Source organism: Eriocheir sinensis, chromosome 48, assembly GCF_024679095.1.
Source record: "Eriocheir sinensis breed Jianghai 21 chromosome 48, ASM2467909v1, whole genome shotgun sequence".
Taxonomy (NCBI): Eukaryota; Metazoa; Arthropoda; class Malacostraca; order Decapoda; family Varunidae; genus Eriocheir; species Eriocheir sinensis.
In genome coordinates, this window is record NC_066556.1 from 8607846 (window position 1) to 8634583 (window position 26738).

Genomic DNA, 26738 nt, shown 5'->3' on the forward strand with positions numbered 1-26738 from the left:
ATAAAAGACGACAATCATCTTGGTGGACAATACAAATTGTTTTGAGGAGTAAAGATGGATTTGCAAAAAAGCAGATATGAAAGATCTTCAGAACCAAATATTTTTTGTAAGTTGGAGACTACTTGTGTGTGCATTCAATGAAAAAGTCACAAGTTCATGCATTTTTCACAAAAGTGAATTCCACTACTTATACTTCATTCCCTAATTCTTTATCCCTTTCTTAACCCCCACTGTCTTGCTTATATCTTACCACCTGATGGGGTCAAATGTCCAAAAAGGAAGTATAATATATTTTGACCATGAAGGAGGAACAAACAGAACCCACAGTAGCAACACAGCAAACTTGAATGAAGACCAAACAACACAGCACATGCAGCACACTAAGCTTGAGGACCCAGCAGGCCAATGGCTGACCCCCACCGAGGACTGGGAACAGGAACCTACATACCAGAAATGATTGCAGCAAGTGTTGTCCAGGTAAGGAAAAGCTTCTACTTCTGAACTTTACAAACTGTATGTAATAAATATTCAATGTTCAAAGTAGCTAAGTAAAGGTGACCCCCACTTAGTGAACTTGATATGCTCCTGAAAAGTTTTCAGCAAAATTTCATGGTGTGAACCCATTATAACACAGGTTAAATGGAGTTTGATTCAAAGACCTCAATGTTTCCCTCATCCATCTGTAAAAATAGCTTTTCTGCTTGATGTGAGAGATCTACTACTCTTATTTGCTCTGCCTTGTCTTACATGGCTGAGGAAAAACAGGAAACACTGTCAAAACAAAGAAAAAACAATTGGGTGTGTCAATGATGCACCCGTCCCATGGCTTTGTTTATGATCAATGTCCAAAAGTCAATGACTTTGGTCTTGTCTCAATACCATATGGTTCATTGTTAATTCCAAACTGCACATTCTACCCTATAATTATACATAATAGGCTTAATATGAAGCTTTTGATTATGTTATAGAGAAATTCTGGTAAGCATGGGAGCTATACGGGCACAAATTAGCTGACTATAGCAATTGAACGCATCTTCAAAGACCCAGTCTGAATGTCTGTTAAGAGTTTAGCCTCATCTCAGTGTTTGCTTATCCTGGACACTTTGAATCCATAGCTCTCTTCTCCATTGTAGGGTCACAGGCTCGGGTGGTCCTTTTGACCTGCAGATAAGATGCATTTTCCTCTGCTTTCTTGATGACCAAGCTTGGTGTTATGTTGCTTGTCCTCTCACTGCTTTTGTGCCTTCTTATCATGTTTTATTTCATCTCAAGACTAAGGCTCTTCCTAGCAGACATGGATACTTGTCTGCTGGGGCTTGAAGCTGGGTGTTTGGGCAGCATGATGACAAAACAAACACTGTATGTGTGGCTGAGAGGTACTGTAATGTTTTGGATGGTGTGGTGGGAGAATGGTGGGCGCTTTCTCAATTAGTGGCGCTGTGAAGGAGGAGCGGATAAGTGAGGCAGTAGGAGAGGAGGGTGGGTGGCAGAAATCAACTGACTGGAAGCACGTTCTGTTTTAAGCTGCCTGTGGAAAATCTTTGCTGAAGTAAAATTGGACGTTGGTTATGTGAACAAAGGTTAGGAAAGTACGACTTTTGTTGAAGTGAATTTTCTTTACGTAAACGTTTGCAAAGTGGGGTTTGCCTGTGTGTTTAATTATCAGTATTGTGGCTGTGGCTAAATTTTCTTTTACTCTCCAATACACCAATTACCATTACAATATTTGAAGATCTTCAACAAACAGGCAAGGCAAATTTCGGTGCTATACTACAGCTAATATTTTCTAACAGAGATAACTCCTTAAAGAATACATGCAATTATCTAAGATGTGCAAACTCATGGGTTGATTTGCGCAGGGTGGACTATGAGCAAGGCAATAATGTCCTGATATTTCCCCAAACCACTACTACACAGGGTATGCCACTCACTCACACAAGGACCAAACAGAAAAAAAAGTCACTTATAAGCAACTAGTGTGTACACCAAGATACAAGTCTTGTGTTTGTGATTACTATAAAAATGTGTTGTAACAAATCATAAGAAATATGGCAAATTAAATAATATAATCTCCCTTTAAACTTTCTACAGAAAAGAATAAAGACAAATACAGCAGACCTATAAATGAACATATTCATGCTGCCGTGTCTGTAGTGATTCAACTATGAGCAGCTTCAAAAGAGTCACAGGCTCAAACCTTCCAATCTACAAGTAAAAAATGTTTCATATACTGGTCCCATTTCAGTGAATGCTTTTTGCTTAAGAATGTAGATTTGAATAAATCTCCTTCAAATTACGTTATCACTCGTTGTGTGACAGCCTCATCCTCTACAGAACTCGGGGTAAAGTGTTTCCAGAATATATCAATGACTGCTATTTTGCAAGAGCAGAAGTTTCCTTTAAAGTGAGCATTCATTACTTGAAATGTGAGAATAAATTGTGCTGCAGCAGATAATGCTTAAATAAGATCTCTGGGTGAGTCCAATCACGTACAGAAGTGCTGTTGACGAATGGTATGATGTTACCATCATCACAACAAAAATTTATTACCCAGATGTGAGCCTGTCACTGCTCTGAGGAGGTCCTGTTATCAATGAGTGTTTCATTTATAGAATATTCCTACCAGAGAAGAGAGAGAGAGAGAGAGAGAGAGAGAGAGAGAGAGAGAGAGAGAGAGAGAGAGAGAGAGAGAGAGAGAGAGAGAGAGAGAGAGAGAGAGAGAGAGAGAGAGAGAGAGAGAGAGAGAGAGAGAGAGAGAGAGAGAGAATGCATACTTGTAACAACTAATTAAACTCTCAAATTTCAATAAAATTCTGTTTTTGCAAAAATCTTGTTGAAAAAATATACAAATTGGACATTCTAGGAAAAAAAAAAAATAAAAAAAAAAAAAATCAGGAAAACCAAAATTCTCCATGGAAATGGAAACGAAATTCATACCCACCAAGAAACAAAACAAAATAAGTTCTCTGGGAGCAGATAAGAGATTTATCAAGTTACGGCATATGAATACACAGTGGGGAAGCACAGAAAACATACATATATGGCTTCGAGTCTCACTTCTTCATCCATATCACATGTAAGTGAATGTGGCAAAGAGCTTCAGAAGTGTCCCAAAATTTTGTGCAGTGGAGGCACACCACTTGTGAATACGTGACATTGATAAAGATATTGGAAAAGCGATGCATACAAGACAGAAACCAGATACGTAGGAAAGCCACCAAATATCTCCAGGAAGGCTCATCGTTAGAAAATTATACATAGCATTGCATGACGTGCCTCTTAAGCTGTGGTACATACATACACACATGTGCATGCATACACACACACACACACACACACACAAGAAAAAGTGTGTTATAGTGTTTGGTGTCAAGAAAAAAAACAAAATATATAAGTTGGTAAATAAGTTTGATGAGGTGGATAGGGATGATCTCTTCTTAACTGCAAGAATGCAGGGGCTGAGAGGACATAGGAAGAAACTAAATAAAGGAACCTGTTTGAGTAACTTAAAAAAGTACAGTTTTCCACACAGAAATGTTAACACATGGAGCAGCTTGCAGGAAGAGGTGGTGGAGGCAGACAGTGTCCAACATAATTATGAAGGAAAGGCTGGATAAATGTAGATATGGAGACAGGACTATTAGAGCTTAGCTCTGGCCCGGTAGACTACAAATAGGTAAATATACACACAGACACACACACATGCCCCCCCTCCACCAACACACACACATACACATACACGTTGCTGTGTACTAGTGGTTGTGGACGCAAAGTTGAAGGAAATATTAGCAGACCAGCGGTGATACAGACGTCAGCCTGTTGTGACTGTAATGAAATGAGTGAGTGGCGGTCCAATTTGAGTTTGTCCAGGAAAGTCAAATAAACGTAAAAGTGCAAAAATTATTATCATGGTGGTACTAATCCATGAGAATATACAGATGAGGTAATTGATAGAGATATCTATTTGTATGGGACAGGGGAATAAGAAAAGGAAAGAAGCTGAAGATGACAAGTTGTCTGAAGAATATCAAGAAAAATATTTTCTATATGAACTTCACTGTGGAATGTCCTGGATAGAGAGATCATCCAGTTCAACTAATTAAACGAATTTAACGCCAAGTTTGACTGAGTGAGACACACAGACAGGACCGCACACGCGTGGCTCATTTCCTGCATGTCACAACTAGGTAAATACACACAAATACCCACCAAGGAAAAGCAAGCAGGCAATACAAAGACTAGCATGGGTGTGGTACTCACCATCTCTGTTTCATGGAAGAGGATATCGTTGGACTCCTGGGTGGTGTTAAGACTGCGGACTGGAGTAGTGGGACACCCTGGAACAGGGTTGCCAATGCTGGTAAGTGATATATAAACAACACACTAAATTGAACTACTTGCTAGTACTAGAAATGCCTAATTTCGTAACATACTCATTATTTTTTTAATTTTTCACATCTCTGAAAATATTTTGCTGGTTATCTTATTTTATGGTGCCAATCTGGAACATTCCAAACCACCTTCTCAGGCATTCCACATTAGGTCAGGTTATCATGTACAAGGGCTTGCCTACTCCTTTCACGCAACACATTCAGATTTCATATGGAGAAATATGTAACATTTTTGCAACACTAAAAAAACAAAAACAAAAACAAAAACATACTATAGGATGACAAATTTCCTTCTGGACAAAATACAGAGATGCCTGGATACAAATTATGAAGGAAGAAGCCAATTATCATCAACAAATTCCAAACAAATCATTATCAAAGTATACAGACAGAAGATCAAATCCACCATCTACACTACAAGTTACTTCAGAATAGTGCATGACACGCTACACTGCTGGGCCTGATCTGCCTTGCCTCCCCTTGCCTGCTGCACTCCTTACTCTGACAATGGACATATCCCTCTAAAATATGCTTCAGCTTCACTAAATATTCAGCTTATCATGTTACCATATTTTCTACTCCACTTTATGGAGTTCAAGTTCAACCCACAAGGAAGACACTAATATATATTGTATTATCTTCAATGTATGAAAATAAAGTCAAATAATGTAAAGTGGATAAAGTGTCACTAAGTGAAGTCTAGGTGGTGTGTCAAAGAAAACACTAATACGAGTCTGGCACACAGAGGTAAGAGCAAAGCAGAGTGGATGTGGTCCCCTTGTGAGTGTTGTGGGGAGGAGGATACGAAGGAAGGTGAGAGGGAACAGGAAGGGAAGGCAGTCTACAGGACATGCTGGCTTGCTGGGATCCCATTAGGCAGCTCTTTGGTACATCTTGCATGTCTGCAGGCACCGACATGCACATTACTTTCATGCAAATCTGTATATACATGTTGTACACACACACACACACACATCATTTATTCTTCCTCAGCTGTTATAATGCATTTGTAACCATTTGCATCAAAAATATTTTCAAAATATTTGTTTCAAAACCTTTACACCACCACCAAGCAGACATTCCATAACTACAAGCCAACCTAGGCAACAATGTGTGCACATGGACTGACTGCTAGTGTGAAAAGTGACTTTTAAGAACTATGAGGCCTCTGCCCCAAAAGCTTGCTGCTAAAAAAACCTCGGCACAGTGCGGAGTCTTTGATAGCTTTGTTTGAAAGCCAAAGCACTCAGACATATTCTGCAGCGAATGTGTTTAATATTTAGCGAAAATAAAGCAAGATTCTGCAACTAAATATTTTTTTAAGATAAAACATGAATGCAAATGATACCATTATCATGTGCAAACAAAAAAGTGCCACTGAAATCTTTAAAACTTAATAAAATATGAAAATAAATAGCTTTCCTTGCAGCCAGGCAACCATCGGGTGAAAGGAGAGGAAAAGAGGAAAGGGAAGGTATGTGGGGAGAGCAGAGCAATGAAGCATTTGAAGCAGCGTTAGCAAGCATACCTAAATCTCCGCTAGAGGAGGACTCTGTAAAGCTGGGGGTTCCCTCAGTCCAGGTAGGGGTACTACCCTCTACAGAGAGTGGGGGTGTCCAGGTGAGGGTACGGACCATAGGTGTTGGCCCCACGCTAGTGTCCACACCCAGCGATGACTTGGAGTCTGGCCGGGGCTCCAACTGCACGTCACTCACGCTGTGTACACAACACCATCACCTGTTAGTCCCCGAAGCCCAGACAAACACACGCACACGCACGCACACAGTGTAGCAGCCCCCAGGTCAGCTCTACACACACACACGTTGATGCTCTTCCCAGTGTGGGTGTTGCAGTATATGTTAGAGAAGAGAGATTGCCCGGCTTTTTAACATTAGTATGCTGCATATGTGGATTAAGTAAACACCATCCCGAAATTTCATGCTGGATTATTCTATGTACGGTAATTTAGTACTAAACACTAAGTTTTAGTATTGGTTATGGTATACCATGCTATGTGCCAAACACTAACACCAGATGATAGTCTCCACAAGTAAGAAATTTGTTATCCATAAAGTGAATGTTGAATGCCAAGCATAAGTAAATAAAACAACTTCACTCATATATTGTCTGCATCTCATAGAAAGTGACCAATCTTTTACATGAAACAAAGACAAATGCTAACAACATAACACTTACAAAGACATTGTGTTTGGCTACTTCTTTCTGATAAATGATACTGTGCCACACATCCTCAGAGTGAGAGGGAGTCTGTCACTTAGCTGCTTGCTTTGCCCCCCTCAAGTGAACAGTGTTGCTTTACATGATATAATTTAAACAATAATCAATGATAGCTTTCACCAACATAAATAAGGCAGGTTGGCACATGGGAACTACCACTGTAATAGAAGGTTCACCCATTTCTACCTGGATGTCCCTGCCTACTTCACTCCATTGGCTAAAAAAATGCCCAAAAACTATCATTATTTAGCCAAAGTTCACAATCTCTCTCTCTCTCTCTCTCTCTACATTTACACACACACACACAGCTCAGTCGATTAGAGTGCTGCACTGCCAGGCTTCAATGCCTGACAGGCGGCAGCTCGAGCCCCGCTCAGGCCGGAATCTTTCTGCTGACAAGGAGTGGTTACTGTCCCCCCCTTGAGCAAAGGGGATGGGGTGTGTGGTGTGTGAGGTCCTGGCAGTATCCAGAAATCGACTATAATGAGCATGAACTTGCTCTTGTTGGGAGGATACGTGCTGGCGACTGCGAGTCCAACTCGTGATCAGGCTGTGGTGAATTACACACACACACACACACACACACACACACACACACACACACACACACACACACACACACACACACACACACACTTGTCTCATAACCAAGAAGTCCAGGGTTCGATTCCCAGGCAGAGTGGAGACAGATGGACAGTCTACTTTGATCTATGCCCCCTGTTCTCCCAGCAGTGAATGGGTACCAGGTGTTAGTCCGGGGTTGTGTCATGCCTCATAGGTGTGTGGGTGTTAAGTTCCAGCTGGTTTCAAAGATCCATCACCTGAGCTCCAAAGCTCATTTGGGGAGGGTGCTGGCTGGTGATCCTGAGGCCAACACATAATCAGACCATAGTGAATTAAACACACACACACACACACACACACACACACACACAAAATATCTGGTATGTTTGACATAAAACTCTAAATATGTTTAATACAATACATCAACAACAAACAAGGTACAACACTCTGGAAAATATTTCAACAATTTGATGCCAGTGTTCCCCATTATGAGTAATTATTTTCATAACAAAAATGAGAAAAATTTGCTGACTATCCTTGTTTCCTCATAGTGATATGCTGATTCTAGTTCAAAGTACTAGTAAAGCTCACTCCCTGTCATCAACCATGCACAACCCTAGAGAAAAATGCAAAATACATACATTTATGGCAGGCTCAGTACAAAATAATGATGCTATAGTCAGAAAATATAAAAATCAACGACAGGCTGACCATTTGTCACATGATTAGTAGTGCTGGAGATGAGCTGGAAGAAGGGGAGCCACTGAATGGAAGACAGACATATAATGACTAAATCAATTTTGTTCAGTATTACTGATTTCATGCCTTACTCAACACCTGTGAGTCCTGACTTGCCAATGATGAACTCCAGAAGCACCAACATATACTACAGCCTTAGAGAAACATATTCCTAGAGTGCAGCAAGTGAAGGAGGTCCAATGAATGTTCACTTGATGAACATGTGTGGCCATGTTCCCTTTAGGATCATTTTGGAAAGGATTCTCCTTCCAAAGAATAAACAAATACTGGTGATCCTAGAAAACAGATCACAACCATTTACTAATTCAATGAGATCCAGGGATGTCAAATACTGAAGGAAAGACCAAGAGCAAGACTGCACTGTTCGGTAAATAGCCACTCGGTTTTTAATCCGTGTCTAGGAGGGTTGTAAAAATTCCTTTCATGTTATCTTCATTTTATCTGCAAGGACCTTGGCAGGTTGAATGTAGACAGCAGAGGGTTTATATATATATATATATATATATATATATATATATATATATATATATATATATATATATATATATATATATATATATATATATATGCAGGCAGTGGAAACAAGTTATTTGAGGAGTGCATATGGTGTGAGTAGAATGGATGGAATGAGTAATGAAAGGGTGTATGAGTGTTTTGGAATGGGTCACGTGGGTGAAGGGAAGAAGTGTGGAGTGGTGGAAGAAGTGAAGCGACAGACTTGAAAGTGGTTTGGTCACATGGAGCGAATGGAGGAGAGTAAGATGACCAGGAGGGTGTATGTGAGTGAGATAGAGGGAGGGTATGTTGGAGGATGACCTCCAGTGAAATGGAGAGATAGGGTACAGGAGTACATTAGGGAAAGGGGTGAAAGATCCGTGAGAAACTTTGAGAAGGCATGGAGGTAGTGCCTGAATAGAAAGAGATGGAAACTCTTCTGCTGTGGCCATCCCCTGGTGGGAGTTCCTAGGAGCAGGTGATGATGATGATGATGACAATGATGATGATGATGATGATCAATAGATATATATATATATATATATATATATATATATATATATATATATATATATATATATATATATATATATATATATATATATATATATATATAGCTTTCTACTCCAGTAGTACATTAAACATAAATCTGAGAAGCTGACTTCTTTTCTTCCCATGGGAGACTAGACTTTCCACAATATTTTGAATATTGGAAACTCCTTGCTTTTAGAAGCATGAAAATTCATCAAATCCACTGTCACTTCACAAGGGAAGGTGGTGGAAAGGGATGTACATATAAGCATAACGATGCACTGGGTACCATAAAATTCAGGGAAAAAAGCAACTTCACAACCTAAGGACAATGAAAAATCAAAGCCCAAACATCAAGGTGAAGAGATCTGTGCTGGTTGGGTTATACAAACTGGGTAAAAAACAAAATGTTACAATTAAATACATACAGTACTGTGATGCTGTGTGTAAAGGGCATGGCTTACTAATGACTGCTGGCTACCAAGTCATTTATACAGGAGGGGCATTAGCCAAAGGGAGGCATTACAAAAACACTTTTTCTTATCTTAATGAGTTTTCTAAAATGACTTACAACCCTACCATTCACTCACTAAAATCACATGGGACATGGGAATGGTGGCAAAATTTCTTAGCTTACACTCATCAAAACTCCAAGTGCTTGCTAGTTTCTTACCTTTAAGCATGAACACATTTGAAAACTTACACAGATTGAGAAAAAAGTCAAGTATGTGTTAAATTTCAAACACTAAAAGAGAGAAAATTGGTTACATCACTCATGCACAATTGTTTCCATATATATATTAATCCATTCAACACAGAATGATCATTATATACTTCAGACAAAATTCTATCTACAATTCACAAGAGTAAACTTTCCATGTACACACCAAAAACTCATGAAAAATTGTTAAGTTGTAACAACATACAGGCATTGTCCTTCATCCCTAAACAAACTAAAGTTATTTAAAAATAATGACAATCTACTTTTATTTGTGTGATGCATCAGAAAAATTTATTAAGTTAAATTCTCTATTTCCTGGGTTATTCATCTCAAGTTAATCTCTACTTTTCATCAATGCATAATGTGTGTATTCTATTATCTATTATCATTTGTCCTTAACAGAATTGCTTGATAACTCTGTCCATGATGGAGCTTAGCCTCATGTCCATGGATGACACTCCAGCTACATCTACCTGGCGTCCATTGTAAGATTCTATGAGGGCTTGCAGAAATGAGAACATTTTCATCAGCGCTACATTCTATTGTAAGACACAACAACCAAAACTAAACTGAATCAAGAGAAGTAATTCAAGAATACTAACAAAACTGCTCATGCCAGGCAGAGTGCACAAATAAAATTGGTGATTGCTCACTACCTTAAAGTGGTGGATTTTATCTCCTTATAGCTAACAAGCACCGGGTCAGTAACACTTTGGGGGTCCTCGGCAAGGCCCTTAAAGCGCAACTTTTGACCCTTTCTGAGAAGAGAGAACCAAAAAAATGGTTTGCATGACAGACTAATGACTAGAATACCAACGCATTGGAACTCTTATAAACAAATCTACAACACAGGTGTCATTTTCATTATTCAGTCAAAATGTTAAGATGTCAAACCTAAACGTAAGACATCGTGGTAGGCAAAAGTGAGTGCAGCGAGTGATGGAGAGCTGTAAACCTCCTTGTCTGCACGAGGGTGGGGTGGGGTGGATGAAAGTGCAGTGAACCAAAGAAATGGAAACGTGTGCACAAACCCCATTAAAAGAAACACCTCAAAGCTAGAAATGAGAGGCATAAATTGGTGCCATCTAGAGTTATGTTCATTTAATAGAACATGAAATACAACGTGAAAAATCATACACTTTGTCCTCCATTCCTTTTTCTTGGGTGAATAATATGCAGTGATATGATCAGAATAATGTGAAAGATTTTCTTCAAATTAGCCAACATGAAGCATTTAGACTTAGGTGCAAATATATTTTTCAATAGAAACATATAAAGTCCTGAACTTTATTATCATTATAACTTTTTTTACAAATGGGTGCACATTTCCATATACTATTGACCATAACCTATCTTGTGTCTCTACAAAATCTCTTTTTACCTAACAAAACTGTACAAACAAGTTGATGTGAGTCCTGACAAACAAATACCAGCATTATATTCACCATTCACAAGTTGTCTCCACATCAAAATAATCAAAACAAATATCAGGAATAAATTGAAACTGGAAAATGAAAAACAAATTCAGGTCATGCTAAGACCCACTTCTAAGTGGAGTTCTACAAGAGGTGAGGAAAGGCAGTTTGGGTCCCAACCCAATAAAGCTTAAGCCATTTACGCTCAAACCCGGGAACAGTTGGGCTGTTTTGTGAAACTATAGAGCAGTGTCCTTCCTTACATGAACATAAATCAGTTTATTAAAAGTGCTGCTCTTGGAAGAAGATACAAAGCTATCAATCATCATTAAACTAACAGCATCTGATGGTATGAGCGTAGACAACTATATAAGCAAAACATTCTTTTGCATAAAAGATGAACAACTTATATATATATATATATATATATATATATATATATATATATATATATATATATATATATATATATATATATATATATATATATATATATATATATATATATATATATATATATATATATGCACACACAGTGGTTCCACATTTCTTTATGAAAAATGTATACTTATTGCAATAAAAACTTTAGTGTCCCCTAATTAGTTTATCTGCTGGTATGTTTTGTAATGTTTTTAAGCACCATGTTTTCAAAGCCTAATATGATACAGTTTACTATGTACACCCTTTCCTCCTTGACTAATATTATGAAGTTCGACAAAAAAAGATGATGCCTCGTCTATGAAAATAATTCAAGGAAAAACTGTTGACTGATGTGAATCTGGTATCTTAACCTGCGACAACTTGGCACAGACGACACAGGTGATCCCCCAAAGTCTTCCATAGTGTGAGGGAAGCCCCTGTAAGGCTTGAGGGAAGGTGATGCATGCAAGGCGCCAGCAATTAATGCCTTGATTTAGGTGTCAGTGAAGTACTGGTGTTTAGCCAAATCTTTGTTGTCTGTTGTACCCTCTCCCACAGCTTTGGTCGAGTCAAACTGTCTTTTCGTTCTTGGCTTGGGGAATGAGAGGAAAAACAACTTATTCCTGATCTACCTAGGGAGAGCAATTCTACTATATCCGTAAGTGAGAGGAAATGTGAGTATAAAGAAATCTGGTCTGCATATGTTAAGGTACGTACTGCTGAGAAAGTTCTTTTGGCAGTTACAGCATACAAACCATCCCTTAACACCTCTCCCCCACCAGTCACAACAGCCTTAGCTTTACTATGTATTATTACAAGCACAAATAAGTCATTAACTTCACCAAAGTTACTTCAGAGCAAGTTTATGCGGGCAAGATGATTTAAGATGAGTGTTGGCAGTCAGCTAAACTTAGCATCTAAGAAAGCATGCCTATCAATAGGGAAAAAAGTCTGAACCCTGAAGTGTATGAAAAATTATTTGTGGGAAGTGGAGTGGAGGACTGGTATAGGTTGATATACATTAGCATGGAGTAGTGAGCAGTAAGAGAAAACGGAGGAAGGAATGCTGAACTACACTAGATCTGATACCCTGCTCACACCCAGAAATTCTTCTTGAGGAAACCTACTTTACTCAGTTCATACACTCACCATTTGAACCACTTGTTATGAAGGAAAATAGGCTGGGAGGGTGAGACTTGGGTAATTGTTCAAAATTGTGTTTCTACATAATTCCATCAAAACAAAGTAAAAGTGGCAGCAGTGGGTGAGAATTCTGTTAGCTGGAGGTACTTTTTAAATGTTCTTCTTGCTATTTATCTCAAAGGCAATAATCCATGACTGAACTTTTAATAAACTAACAATTTATTAAACTCCAGTCATAAGTTTATGACATTGTGGGACCACTGTGTGTGAGTGAGTGTGTGTGAGTGAGTGAGTGAGTGAGTGAGTGAGTGAGTGAATGAGTGTGTGTGTGTGTGTGTGTGTGTGTGTGTGTGTGTGTGTGTGTGTGTGTGTGTGTGTGTGTGTGTGTGTGTGTGTGTGTGTGTGTGTGTGTGTGTGTGTGTGTGTGTGTGTGTGTGTGTGTGTGTGTGTGTGTGTGTGTGTGTGTGTGTGTGTGTGTGTGTGTGTGTGTGTGTGTGTGTCTGTGTCTGTGTGTGTGTGTGTGTGTGTTTACAAGTTTGTTATATAACATAGGCATTTATAGGTGTTGATGGAAAAAAAAAATGATATATGCAAGATGGGATATAACAAATAACAATTTCAATAAAATGGTAGAGGAAGGTTGTCAAAAATCTTGTAACACCCAATAAATTTTTCATGCAAATTTAACATCCTTATAGGCATATACTACTTATCTATTATAAAAATTTTATGAAAAAAACCTGAGTAACCAGAAAGAACTAAGTTTTAAAGTATCAAAAGAGTTCCTACTACAGCTCCAAGCCATTGCAAGGTTGGGACACAGGTAAGACAGAGGAAGACAGACCGGAAAGAGAGTGTGGGGGGAGGCAGTTACCTGACGACATCAGTGCGGTCCTCGATGGCGACGGTGGTGACGTGAGAACGGACGTGGATCTTCGGCGAGGAGGAGGAGGAAGCGCCTGCCTCCCAGGGGGGTGGAGGGGTGGAGCTAGCCGAAGGCTGAGTGCTGGTTACAGTGACTACACTGCCCCTACCAGTCCCTACATTACAGGGGGAGAAGAAGCATCATTAGCAGTGATACAAAGGCTCAGCAACACACACTGGTGAAGCAGAGAACAACTAAGGTAGGTTAAAAAAATTTAGCAAATCTTTCATGGGCTGCAAATATGGGTGCAGGGAAATCTACTCTGGCATGTTTTTATTGCATTATGGAACCATCACCACAAATCTATTAGGATATAAATAATACAATAATTTTTCTCATACCACACTCAGCCAAAACAAACAACAACTCACAGCAAATCACCAACAATGTACACAGTAAACAAAAAAGGGAAAATATCTGTAAAAAAGGGAAAATATTTGCCAAATAATTACCACAAAATAAGAAAAAACAAGAAAATCACATAAGCATAAGAACTATTACAGGTATGCCAAACAAAGCTGAAGCAGCCCTGGAGCAAGGCATGCAGTCGACCTCCAGGTGAACTAAATTTCCGAAAAGAATGTTCTCTTCTCAGTGTCACTAGATGATGCATGCTGATCCTCTGAATGTTCTGTATGTAGTCTGGGCAACCCTCCCCCAACACTCTGAGAAGTCACATATTGGACAGAGGGACACACCTCATTTTTACTCGGGGAATTTTGGTACAGGGTGACGTCTGACATGGCAACCATCTGGGAGACCAAGGAACTGCCCCGTGGAGAGGGTGACCGGGAAGAATAGGGGCTTTGGGAGTGTCCCATTTCATAGTGAAGGGGAGAACTAGATCTCCCGTGTCGTGAACGTAACATATATGCATTATGAGGAGATGGGGACCTGGATCTTAAATAGTGTTGAGCTAATGTTTGATTGATGTATTTCTCTTCTCTATCTGATGGGGGTTCTATCATAGATTTTCTTTTAGGGTCACATTCCTGTCTCCTGTGCCCCTCAAGCCCAGCATAAGACTGTCTGGTAAGGGGTTGCATGTACTCCAGCGGACTGTTTCTCTCTGGCTCAGAGCAAGGTTCCAGTGTTCTTGGCTCATCCCAAATTTTTCGAAAATGTGGCTTGCTTTCTTGCATGGCACTCCCTGATACAAGGCCAAAGTTACTTTCTGATTCATGAGGGGAATATATGTTAGGTGGGGATTTTGCCAGACTCTCAGCAGGCGAGTTTGCATATGCTTTGGTTATTTCTCTATCCACTTTCTGCTTTCCAGTTGGCGATAATCTGGTGAACCTTTTCCTAATCATGCTGGGTATATCTGAGTCAAGGGGAGGCATGTTGATGCCCTTGCGAACCATTGTTCGAGATGCCGGTGAGACACTAGTGGATGTGATGTGTGTGTCGGGTAAGACAAACTGTTGGCTCACTTGCTCATTGGAGCCCTGGCGGTCAAGGCATGAGGGTTTAAAAAGGTGGGAGTGGGAATAGGAGGGGTGTTGAGTGGGGTGTGAGCCCTCTTCATCAGAAGGTTGAGGGGAGGTGACAGGGGTGCTAGGACGAGATGCTGTCTTGAGGACATCCCACACCTCACGCATGGCATGGAAGGCAATGTCTGCACTACTGCGGCGCGAGCCGTGATGCGAGGATGCACCCTCACTCATCTGCAAGCGCAGGACATCTTCTGTGGGCAGCTGCCATACGTAGTGTTGTCTCCCTTTAGGCTGTGCATGCAAGGATGATTTCATGCTTTCATTCTCTAACCTACAAGCACTCTCTGCATGCCAGATGTTATATCCAGTCATGCCAATACTAGGACTACACAGGTGTGAAAAACGGGGGCTGCCTCCAGGGTATCGGGGGCTTGGAGGCATAGTGAGATAAGCAACTCCACCTCGAGAAAGGGCAAATGACGAAGTGGCAGTGGTGGCCTGAGCAGCCCCACCGCCACCCCGGGGTGAGCGAGGAGGCACAGGGGGAGGCACCCGACCCCTCCCAGAGTGGGGTCGGTCCTGCAGCACGGCTGGAAGATTGACCGGGGTGGAGGGGGTTCCCGTCCCCAAACCAGCAGCTGCGGCTGGGCCTCCTCCTCCTGATGTTGCCACCGCTGCTCCAGATGTAACGGTAACTGAGGTCCTGGTCACAGCGGGGGAGGAGGTGGCTGTGACAGTGGCAGCGGCAGTGGTGGCAGTGGAGGTGATGGCTGTCGACCCTCCTGTGGCCATGGATAAGGAGATAGCGACCTCACCCAGGTGGTCGTCAGCACTAACACTGCCATCTGCAAGCATCCGCACCACACCTATCATACACCCACCTCTGGCCCCCTCAGCACACAGACACCATCAAGAGAACAACAAGATAGAGAAGTGATGTAAAATTGTGATAGATTTAGGAGTGAAACTGGACAGGCATTCATTAGATTTAGTTGTATGTAGTCCAAATCTGTTCCACAGATAGCCACTCTACATACAAAACAAGAATGATCTTCAACTTCACGATGAAAGGGATTCACATGATCAAGCTGAAGACTGTCCACCAAATGTGGTTAATGTGTTGTTTTATTATGCAACATGCTTTTTCATGCAACCATAACACCTTCCTTCCATTACTTTGCTGACCATCATCATCACAATCCCTATTTCTTACCAAGGTAGAAATAGGTTGATCTTTAATATTTTTGTGATCTTTTGTGAAAGTTTTTATATCCATCACTCTCTTATCCTTGTTAATAAACTTGACTGGAAACACGGAGACTCACGGCTGGCGCACCTGCACACACACACACACACACACACACACACACACACACACACACACAGCCAAACTTCCCCTCTACACACACACACACACAACCATATACTCACCCCTCCAGGCAACAAGCATTCTGAGCTTGATTTGAAAATACAACAAGGCAAAAAAAGGAAGAAAAAAGAAGTATGAGCTCCACCAATTCAGCTTCTTACACAACTCAAGCAGAACCCTTACGTTGCCTTTTCCTCCAACTACCTAACCTCTGCCTAAAGCTCCCCCTTTTATTTGCTTGCAGAATAAAAAGATAGTTTGATATAATGGGAAGACAATCATGACACTGTTAAAAGAGTGCTGTCCTGCTGGCTGTTGAAATAGTACGCCCCATAACTGATCCTCTTAGCCTCCTGTCATAATGGAGTTATGTTTCTTTTGGTGACTCCTGACCTGAACAAGCATAGAGGAGTGTTTTTAATCCTCATCCATGTCTTGGACACAGACTGAACATTATTTATAAAGTTGGCCTCCAAGCTTGAAATGTTACATTTTTATATAGATAAGACAATTGGACATTGCTGAATACATTGAACAACTATGTACAGCAGAAGCAAACACTGACGAGTTAAACAGAGGATAGTATGTAACATATTTACACGAACAAACCCAATGTCAGTAAGGATTTGAACATGAAAACAGACCAGACGTCACTTGGTTTTCAATACTCATGACTAATGGCCTCAATATATAAAATGTTGTTTAGCTATTCATTTTTTACTGCAGTAAAATTCAATTAGATTTTGTTTCACTGCAATTAAAACCCTTGGAAAAATAACAAGCACTGAATGAGGATTAGTGATTACCTTTTAAGAACTACAGAGAAGAGTCCCAACACCACCAGACAGGAAGACCCTACAAGGCACACTACTATGTCCACTCCCTGTCTAAGCACATGCTCTAGTGCAGTCATTTGTCCACGCTCACATGGCCCATCCTCACTGCCAGGGTATGAACACACATCTCTTTAATAAACAGGGCTAAGTAGTACTCAAAATAAACCATGAGAACAAACTTTATCCTAGACTATGCAAACAAAACTCATTCAAAGACCATATCAGTCTCTTGTGGCAATCATGAATAAAATATTTCTCAAGTCAGTGTTCTGGCATTTCATAGCTCAGGTAAGAAAGAGATGGGCAAGATTGGATGGGTCAGGTGAAGGTGGAGATAATAGCACCCACACCCTTTACCGCACACCCTGTACACCCGTAGGCCACATTACTGCCCTGCACCTCAGCCATAATGCCACACCCACTTCACAGCTACTTCAAACCCAGTTGTGGAATATTTACAGTATGCGTGTGTTCTCATCAACGGCCAGTCATACACCTGAGGCTCACCTGGCACTCTTCCTGCAGACCCTGGGAAGAAAAAAGAAAAAAAGGACTATAAATAACTGATCCACACATACTTTTGGTAGACAGAGTAAACATTAGAGTTTTTGGTTCAACATGTTTCTATATCAAGGGTAAAGTAAGAGAAAAGGGCTTCCACTGTAACTGATATTGCTGAATGACCCAAAGTTCAGAACATTTTTCTTTTTCAAGCAAACTGATTTTTTAATTGCATTAATGATGCTGATTTTAAGAAATTCTTTATTATCATGTAGGGATTTAAGTTGCTTTCCTTTTTGAACCTCAGGTGAGCCAGCACAAGTTACAGCTTCAAGAGTCCAACATTCAAGGGTTGTTAAGATTCATGTCTAAAAATGTGAATGATTTTAGCACCCAGCAGAATAACAGAGGCAACAAAACATCCACAAAATAATAATAATAACAAAAACAAAAACAAAAGTAATGTTGAGACCCACACGCAGAACAACACTGGACACGCACTGAACTCAGGAGACAGGGGAGAGGGAAAGAGAGAAAGAGATTGAGAGAGAGAACTTTCACTATTTATGATTATACTACTCAAATTATTCAGTAAAATGACACTACACCTGAAGTGGACTATCCCTCTCTCTCTCTCTCTCTCTCTCTCTCTCTCTCTCTCTCTCTCTCTCTCTCTCTCTCTCTCTCTCTCACATGACTCGCCAGGAATCAAATTAACATATAATAAAATAACAAGTATTGTGAGGAGCCTACAGGACAAGGATAACACAGGTTTTCCCCAAATCCCCAAAAGCTGGGGAGAATAAAAGTTGCACACCATTAAGGAACATAAATCTGTTGCACAGTGGACAAATTAACTCTCCATTAATATGAAAGTGCCATCACCATCTTCCATTCTTTTGAAAGCAGTGTTGATATAAAAAAATAAATATATAAAGAGGTTTGCAAACTATATGATTATGAATTTTTAAGTTCACATAATATTGGTTGCTCAAGTAAAAAGGAAATCTGCACACTCTGATGTCAATTTCGTGACATTTAAGGATGTGCAAATAATTGTTCAAATTTCAACTTAAAAAATGAACACTGCCACTTCCATTTTGATAAAACAAGGCAACAAATTTATAGAAGTTAGATCCCAAGAGGAGAAGAGAAGGGGTGAGTGACATGACCAAGGCTGAGTGAGCACTCGTGTTCTTCCCGGTGGTAGCTCGGAAGGTGAGGCGGTTTAGCGATGGCAACAGGTAATCCAAAATACAGGACGCTCCTGGCCGTGAGTAAGGCCGGAGACCTGCAGGGGAAGGGTGCTCCCAAGGGAGGCCTACTTATCCAATATGTATACACTCTCTAGTGGGACCTCATCAGTGGATAAGATGGAAGGTGATCCAAATTTCCACACTTTGGATGTTCAAGTGTGTTGGTTTATTTATATTTTAAGGCAATTAATAATCTAAACCTCATGTTCATGCTGGACCTCTATCCTGACTTAATAATGAATCGGAAGTCTTATGGAAATTTTGTTGTAGCAGCATACCTTTAGACACTAACTCTAGTAACATCATCACATTATGACAACTTCATTCTTTTTGTTCTCTTTTTTAAGCTTGAGAATCAATCCTTAAGTTATGTAAACTAGCATTCAAAGAATTTAATTTGAAATTGGATAAGCAAAAATAAGGATGCCAAATGAAAAAGATGATGTAAACTTCAGGAAAGTACTGAAATTTGCACAGTTTCTTAGTCAAGAGGTCCAATAAGCACAGTCAGTAATGATCATTGGCTTGGTTAGAAATCAGCCCCATTATTTGTCTTACATGATAATAATTGCACTGTTTCTTAAACAAGAGGTTCGGTATGTTCAAGTTAACGGGATAAAAAATAGACACTGGCACAATCCCACACAGAGCACAAGAGACGTATACAGTTGGAACAATGGATCCAAAAACTGAGCATTAGGATGAATTGTTAACACTTTACATACTTCTGCTTCGAACGCTTGCACTTCGTTTACTGCGTACTGAAGATCCTTGAAGAAAGAAAAGCAAGAAGGTGAATTCTAAAAATGTAAAAGAGTGCATCCTAAAACTACATTTTCTCCTTGGTAACTAAAAGAACTCAATAAGCCATCACAATAAAATAAAAGATCTACCATCTAGGATCAATTGCAGAATCCATAAAACTTAGCAACTAATAAACTAAAATCTTGTACAGTCAGTCAAAGATTTAATGGACACTTGAGTGGCCTTTATACAATAAATCAGATCCTGATGAAAAAATACTTGAGCTTACTCTACATACCAGATCAGTTGAAAAAACAAGTTCCAGTTAGTTTGGTTTAGCATGACAATTTCAAATAAGAATTTCAAAGCTGTCAAAGTGCCAAGGAGCAAGTAGAGAAAATGGTAACTTGACTGACTGAAGTGACCAACAATGTTAGTTTGATGTTAAAATAATTCTATTCTGTTCAGGCTACATTCCATTCCAAGGCTTCCGTGAGTGCATTCACATCCCAGGATGATCAACTTGTAGAATCACACAAGGTCAGAACAGATTTACAATTTTTCTCTGTTACCAAAGAATCAGTAAGACATACTACTTAACAACTTGACAATAGCTGTAGCAGTGTTTACTGAAGCAATGAGGGCTAACAAAATATCAACATATTGATACTGGACTGATATTAAAAAGTTTTCAAATGAGTAGAAATGAATAACAATGGTTCTGTCCCATAGGACTCTCAAACAAGTAGAATCACTATGAGTAATTGTGACTCCAAAGAGATACTGTTATCTCCCATTGTGTAGCTGCATCATGTGGACCACACACAACAATGGTGAAATCCACATTGGTGAAACCTCATTTCTATTCTTGTGAGGAAGACTATGTTTAATTTTCATTAATTGACAGTCATATGTGTGACAAATCCAGTAGTGAAATCTGCTTTGGTGGAGCCAACTGTGATAAATATTCAAAGTGACAAACACATCAATCTGAGCATGATATTTCCCTGTTAATGCTTCAATGCATAAAACATTGAACCAACTACTAATGAGATCACACCATAACAACAATGCTAAAAAGCTGGATCTATTCTAATGTATTAAATTCATTACTCTCTGCAACACATAATAAGTAGTCATTTAATACATCCATCGTGCCCTACAGAAACTGTACCCTGGTGACACAGAGGGCCAATAAACTCCAGTTCCAGCTCCTCTTTATGCCTCTCAAAGCAGTCTTCATGGTGCCATAACTAAAAACCTGCTAAGTTAGAGTAGCCAGAAAATTTCATCAAACAGCTGTTGGAGGTTCTCACACACAGCCTTAATTCCTTATCAGGCTTCAGTTGATTTAAAGTGATGTTACTAGCCATTTTTTTGCTTCAGCTTAACTTCAAATGTCAGTCAATGTCTATTTCTTTAGCCAGTTAAATAAAAGAGGAATTACACAAACTGGCAGAGTGGTAAAGTACTTGAAAGTCTGTATTGCTTTACTGTGATCATTGTAAAGCATCAGTCAACCAAGGCAGTAAAAGGGAACCAGGCCTCCTAGACAACCTCCAACTGGTGTGTTGGGAAAGCAAGCAATAACTACCTTCTTGGCCCTCGTGAGGCTCCGCGCCGTGGTCTGGATCCGTCTGGGACATGGGCCGCATCACACGCAGGGAGGCACCTCGGCGGCGCGACGGGGAGTGCCTCAGGGCTGGGGACGGACACCAGGAGGGGGTAAAATGATGGGGCACAGTGAGGGAATATGTACACTAATGGCCTCTGCCTGGCACTGCGTCACCCAAGGAACCAAGTCATGTATTTTCTAAAAAAGAACATGACAGTAGCTAGCATCAACTTTGACAGTCTAACTACAAATATCTTTAGAGTTAACTTTTGAATCGACTCTAATTACTGAAATATCAGGCAAAAACTAGCAATGTAAACATGGCATAACTTAATCAGTCAAGTAATGCATCAAGTGCAAAGTGGAATATGTATCTAGGGTTCATCTTGCATTTCAACCATGATAAGGAAAACTCACTATTGCTTATCAATATTTCAACTACAAGTAAAAATGACTATGACATTAAAACTAACCATTTATGGAAAAAAAAAAAAAAAAAAAAAAAAAAGCTATATACTACCACCATGACTACAACTATTACAACTACTTCACTATACAAAAATATCTACCAAGGTAATCAGGCTTGTGGAAAGCTTCTGCTGCCTTGGCTACTTGTCTACCACACTACCACCACCACCACCACTACTGACACACACTACCACTATGGTCTACTACTCCTCACAAGTATATGGAAGCAATGCTTTAAAGGAAAGGTATCACCATAATAACTACAAGCATATAAAAGCAAGTGCAAATGCATATAAATAAAAATCATGAACCTGTCCTAGATCATAGTCACAAATCAGACTATAACCCGACTAAAAAATATACAATGAAAAATTAATACATGGCTGGATTCAAGACAACTACTGGGACAAGCTGGCCAAAATAGTGCTGGTTCAGAATACAAGACCTCAATGTACATATTCTCACACCATTAATGGTCTTTTGTAACTGTCCTGATGTGTGAGCGGACAGAGAATGGAAACAATACATCTTCTGAGTTGCATGGTTAAAGTTATTGCAGGAATGTGATAAGCATTTTTATTTCATTAGCACAGTGATCTTGATAATTCAGGGTGATTTCTAAATCTTAAAAACATTAACTTTAAAAATGATAGACTAGAGGGAATGTAATATTAGTTCAATAAGTTTAAAAAGGTTATTTCACTCATTCAAATGTAGCAAAAACAACAGTAGAAATACTTTATTTTTGTCCACACAACTCAATTATTTACCATATTTTCCTTGCTATAAAAAAGGAAATGAAATGACCAAAAAGGGTTCTATTATGTCTCCTGGTCTCCTGTTGAACACAACCAGGAGCAAAGTGATGTTGGCAATTGTAAATGTATAAGTATGCAAGTTACAAAAATGTACACCAGCAGAAAACATTTAGACCTGAAATACCTTGCAAGAAAAAGGTTAAATCCATGCAGACAACTAACAGTGACACCAACATGACCAAAAGGCACTAAAATTACGTACCACTAACTGCTTTATGCATTGCGTGATTCAAAAATATGGGTGATGGAAAACTTACAGAAAAGGTTGGCAATAAGAAATCATGTACAAAATAGTGCTATTCAAAGTTTTCTTCATTGACCATGTATATATTCATATAAAAAATCAGTAACATATCACATTACCATATCATTTGTTGAAAAAGTACTGAATAAATAGGGGAGATAATGTGTGCTGACTAAGTCTCCATTTCATGCAGATAATTATTTGAAGAGGACAAGAAAACTGTACTTAAGGAGTTCACTCCTGGCTGTGCAAAATAAATTCAAAACTTGATCTTCAATTAAAAGTCCATGCCATACCATACCAAGTGACCAACAACACTATACTGAATGGAGGAGAACCACCCACACCGCTTCCCATTCCCAATACAAGACTCATGTAAGAAATAACAAAAGGTGAAAGAATATGGAAAAGACAGAAACCACTCAAGTTATAAAGGTGCAGCTGTATTACTACTCTCTATCCCTGGCCTCCTTTGAAAGGTTCCCAGAGTGAATGTGTGAGCCACTGGGGCTCGGAAGGCCTGGGGCAGCTGCCTCATGCACATTGCCTTTCACCCGGGTCACCAGGCAACAACACCAACCAACAGACAGGAGTGTGGTAACTGGACTGGAAGATTCAACTCTTACACATGCATACTATGACCACTACTCTCTCACCCACACCCACAAGGAACAAGGGTCCGAGCTACAAGACAGGCAATACATTTACACTCAAACTGTACTGTCCAACACCATCGAACTGTGATCCATTTTAATAACATAAAATCTCAAATGTTAAATCAGTATGATTATTTTCTTATGTAAACATACCTATCTGTTTATTGCATTATGACACAATATGTTCCAAAATGCATGGCTGAACTAGTCTTTCATGGTTGTTTAGCCATAATTTTACAGCTAACAGTGGCCCTAGCCATTGATACCCATAAGTAACTCTTTTTACAACTTTCTACTGCCATGAAGTATTCAGTGTAAGTGAATGTTTTGGGGACCAATTCAAAGACTAAAAAAGAATAATAATCATAAATGAAGAGTATAATAAATATCCTGAGAAGAATCCAACTCTTCCAGCATGTACAATGGTCTTTCTTAACCTTGTGGATTTTGACTGTTACTTGCTTAGTTTAGGAACTGTTTTCAGACACACTGTAAATATTTGAATACAATGTTACAGAGGTGTGTTAGAGATGAAAAATTGAGAGAGCAGAGAAGAGTATGTGTGTCTAGCCGGTGTGAAAAATGAGATAAATATTACAGAATAATGAATATACACCCTTTCAGTACTTATACAAGGGTTAGCACTAAATATTGGTATTTCATGGTGTTTCGTAAGGAAACTGAGCCACACAGAAGGTCCCATATATGGTCATGTCTCAACTTGACAAAAAACAGTTCTGCCACCCACATGACTACTATATTAATCCATCTGTACTCTGGCTGGTAAGTGGGTTAGCATGTTCATTCTAAAGTAGCTAAGCACAGAGTAAACTCACATGTTTGAATTTTATTAGCAATTTTTTTACAAGCTGCTGCCCAGTGGATTCATGTCACCACCCACTCCACTTCATGGCAAATGTCTTGGTTATACAGACAACAAATAGAAAAAAAGTAGCAAAGTTGGAGTGTATAAGGAAGGGAATGAAGGTTCTACAGAGATGGATAATGTAGGATGCAACATTGTGTAGCAGTCAGTGTTTGGTCACTAATGCAGTCATCATGCTAACCAGGGAGACAACTGTATGTATTCACGAGGATGATCTTGTACAACATTCAACTTTCAGATTTGAAATACCAACATACTACAGGTTAAAGATCATTCACAATTACCATGAATATATTTCAAATTTTATCACTGAAATTCTAGGCAATATTGCAACATTCATCTAAGTAATGAGTGGTTCAGGATGTCCTAATCTCTTTCAAACTCAATAGACCAATAGTTAAAAGTATCAAAGTATTATCAAAATATTATTGAATTTTAGTTTAATTTTCAATACACAAAACTTATCAACTGCTTAACTTCCACATAAAGAAGCTGATTTTACTTTACTGATTTACTATTAAAGTTTGTTTTACTCCTAAGCAAATGTACATTATAACTTAGTAAAAGAACATGACCCAACCAAAGCAACAGTGTACACTACTCTCTACTTTTAAGCACAATGCAGCCACTGTCCCGTGGGCACAGAATACTCCAAGAAGTGTGGTGAAGGTGAGGTGAAACAGTCCAGGGAGAGACAAAGAAGACAATTCAGCTGTTCACAAATATGGTCACCTCTTGTTTTTCTTACATGTAATCATGCAAAGCAGATCAGGAGACATCTCAAATATACAAGATTATTTCAGTTATGTAGAAGACAAGATGATATCTTAAACCTGTCTAATTTCTCTACACTATTAAGACAAAAATGAAGTAGACTGTGTGAATAGGGATAGGATAGGGTACTGTCTTGGATGAGTGAGATGTAAGTCAACTATGTTAAACAAAAGAGATTACTAGTCACATGTATCTGAACATAACCAGTGTGCAATAATGAGAAAACTTGTGAAAAAAAATGTGATTTTTTCATTAATTCTGCGTAATGGCAGACATCATCAACCCAAACATGATTTGCCTCTCTGAAAGCATAAAACACACCTATGCAAGGCTATGGGATTGGCAAATTCATATACTAGGGGTGAATAAAATTTCTTAACCCAGTATCTTCCAAAATTTTGAAAATATCACTTTGGGGTGAAGTAAAGAAATACATTAGGTTCTTTTGATAGTTATAACACTGAAACATATAAGTGGGTAGGTATAAAAGTTGTTTTCAATGTATGGGCCAGTGTTGGCCATGGTGCAACACATCCAAACTTAGTATGTTTTATGAAGCCTTTGTTCATCATCTGAAACTCTTTGTGTTTACATTTGTTTTGAGGACAAAGCATTTATTTCCTAGCCAATAAATTCAGGTTTTCTATTATCAAAAAAAGGAAATTCTCAAATCAACAAAGATTAAGCTTTTATTAGGTGCATAAACCAGTAAATATACTGCCTAACAAATGTTAATAATAAATAAATGAAGAAATAGATAAGCCTTAAGTACTTTTCTATGAAAAGATGATCTGGCACAAAATCAATATAACTGTCATGGTTAATGATCACTGGTAGGGATAAAAATGTCATAAAAAAATAAGTAACCTGTTCAGCAGAAAAGAAAACTTAGGCAAATATCTTCAAGATGTGTTTGAAAAAATCATAAGATGGCAGTGAGGAGTCTGACGAGTGTATGTCCTGTCGATGAGTAGAGGTGGAGAGTGGGGACAGAAGGAGACAGAGAAGAAGTGGGTCATCATACCTATGTAGCTGGAGACCAGATTTCGGAATTTGCGGTGGCCGCCTTTGATTTCTGGAAGATCCACTAGTGGTAAGAGACCAACCACCCAACCAACCAATCAACGAGGGGAAGCACAACAGAGAGCAAGCAGAACAACAGTGTGTGTTAGTTGAGAAGACTCCAGCAGGATGTTTGTTGTTGTTCCTTATGCATGATAGCAGCAGCAGCAGCAGCAAGTGCAGCCACGGCCACTGTCACACAGGTGCTGCACTCATAAGTGTTCCAAAACGTGTCACACCATATTACAACTACTACTCCGCTGCTCCCTTTAGCAGACTCATCTGTGCCCTACTGGTAGTCTGGGGAAACTAGCTGTATTTACCAGTGTTCATGTACTAAATGGAAATCTACTGTACCAAATCTTTCTTGAAGGCTACATAATGCTACTTTTTAGAGGAAATGAAGGAAAAACTTATGTATCCCATTATATTACAGTCTCTGCACTTAGATAAGTTTAGTTAATAAGATAC

The 26738-nt window shown here is 39.3% G+C and overlaps 1 protein-coding gene across 30 annotated transcripts in view; it reads right to left on the minus strand.

Annotated features, from left to right (window-relative positions):
- LOC126981546 (phosphatidylinositol 4-phosphate 5-kinase type-1 alpha-like) overlaps positions 1–26738 on the minus strand; it is a 113022-nt gene that overhangs the window by 16910 nt on the left and 69374 nt on the right. For 5 of the 30 annotated variants that reach the window (XM_050832788.1, XM_050832780.1, XM_050832772.1 and 2 more), the window contains 9 exons: positions 26230–26292; positions 21339–21446; positions 19726–19770; positions 17751–17771; positions 15500–15883; positions 13552–13717; positions 10356–10457; positions 5920–6107; positions 4261–4337 (listed from right to left, as the gene is read on the minus strand). In XM_050832788.1, coding sequence (XP_050688745.1) covers positions 4261–4337; positions 5920–6107; positions 10356–10457; positions 13552–13717; positions 15500–15883; positions 17751–17771; positions 19726–19770; positions 21339–21446; positions 26230–26292 — 1154 coding nt within the window. Of the gene's footprint in view, positions 1–4260; positions 4338–5919; positions 6108–10355; positions 10458–10972; positions 12127–13551; positions 13718–15499; positions 15884–17702; positions 17772–19725; positions 19771–21338; positions 21447–26229; positions 26293–26738 lie in introns of those variants that run through there. The other 25 variants (XM_050832782.1, XM_050832774.1, XM_050832783.1 and 22 more) reach the window with 17 other exon arrangements.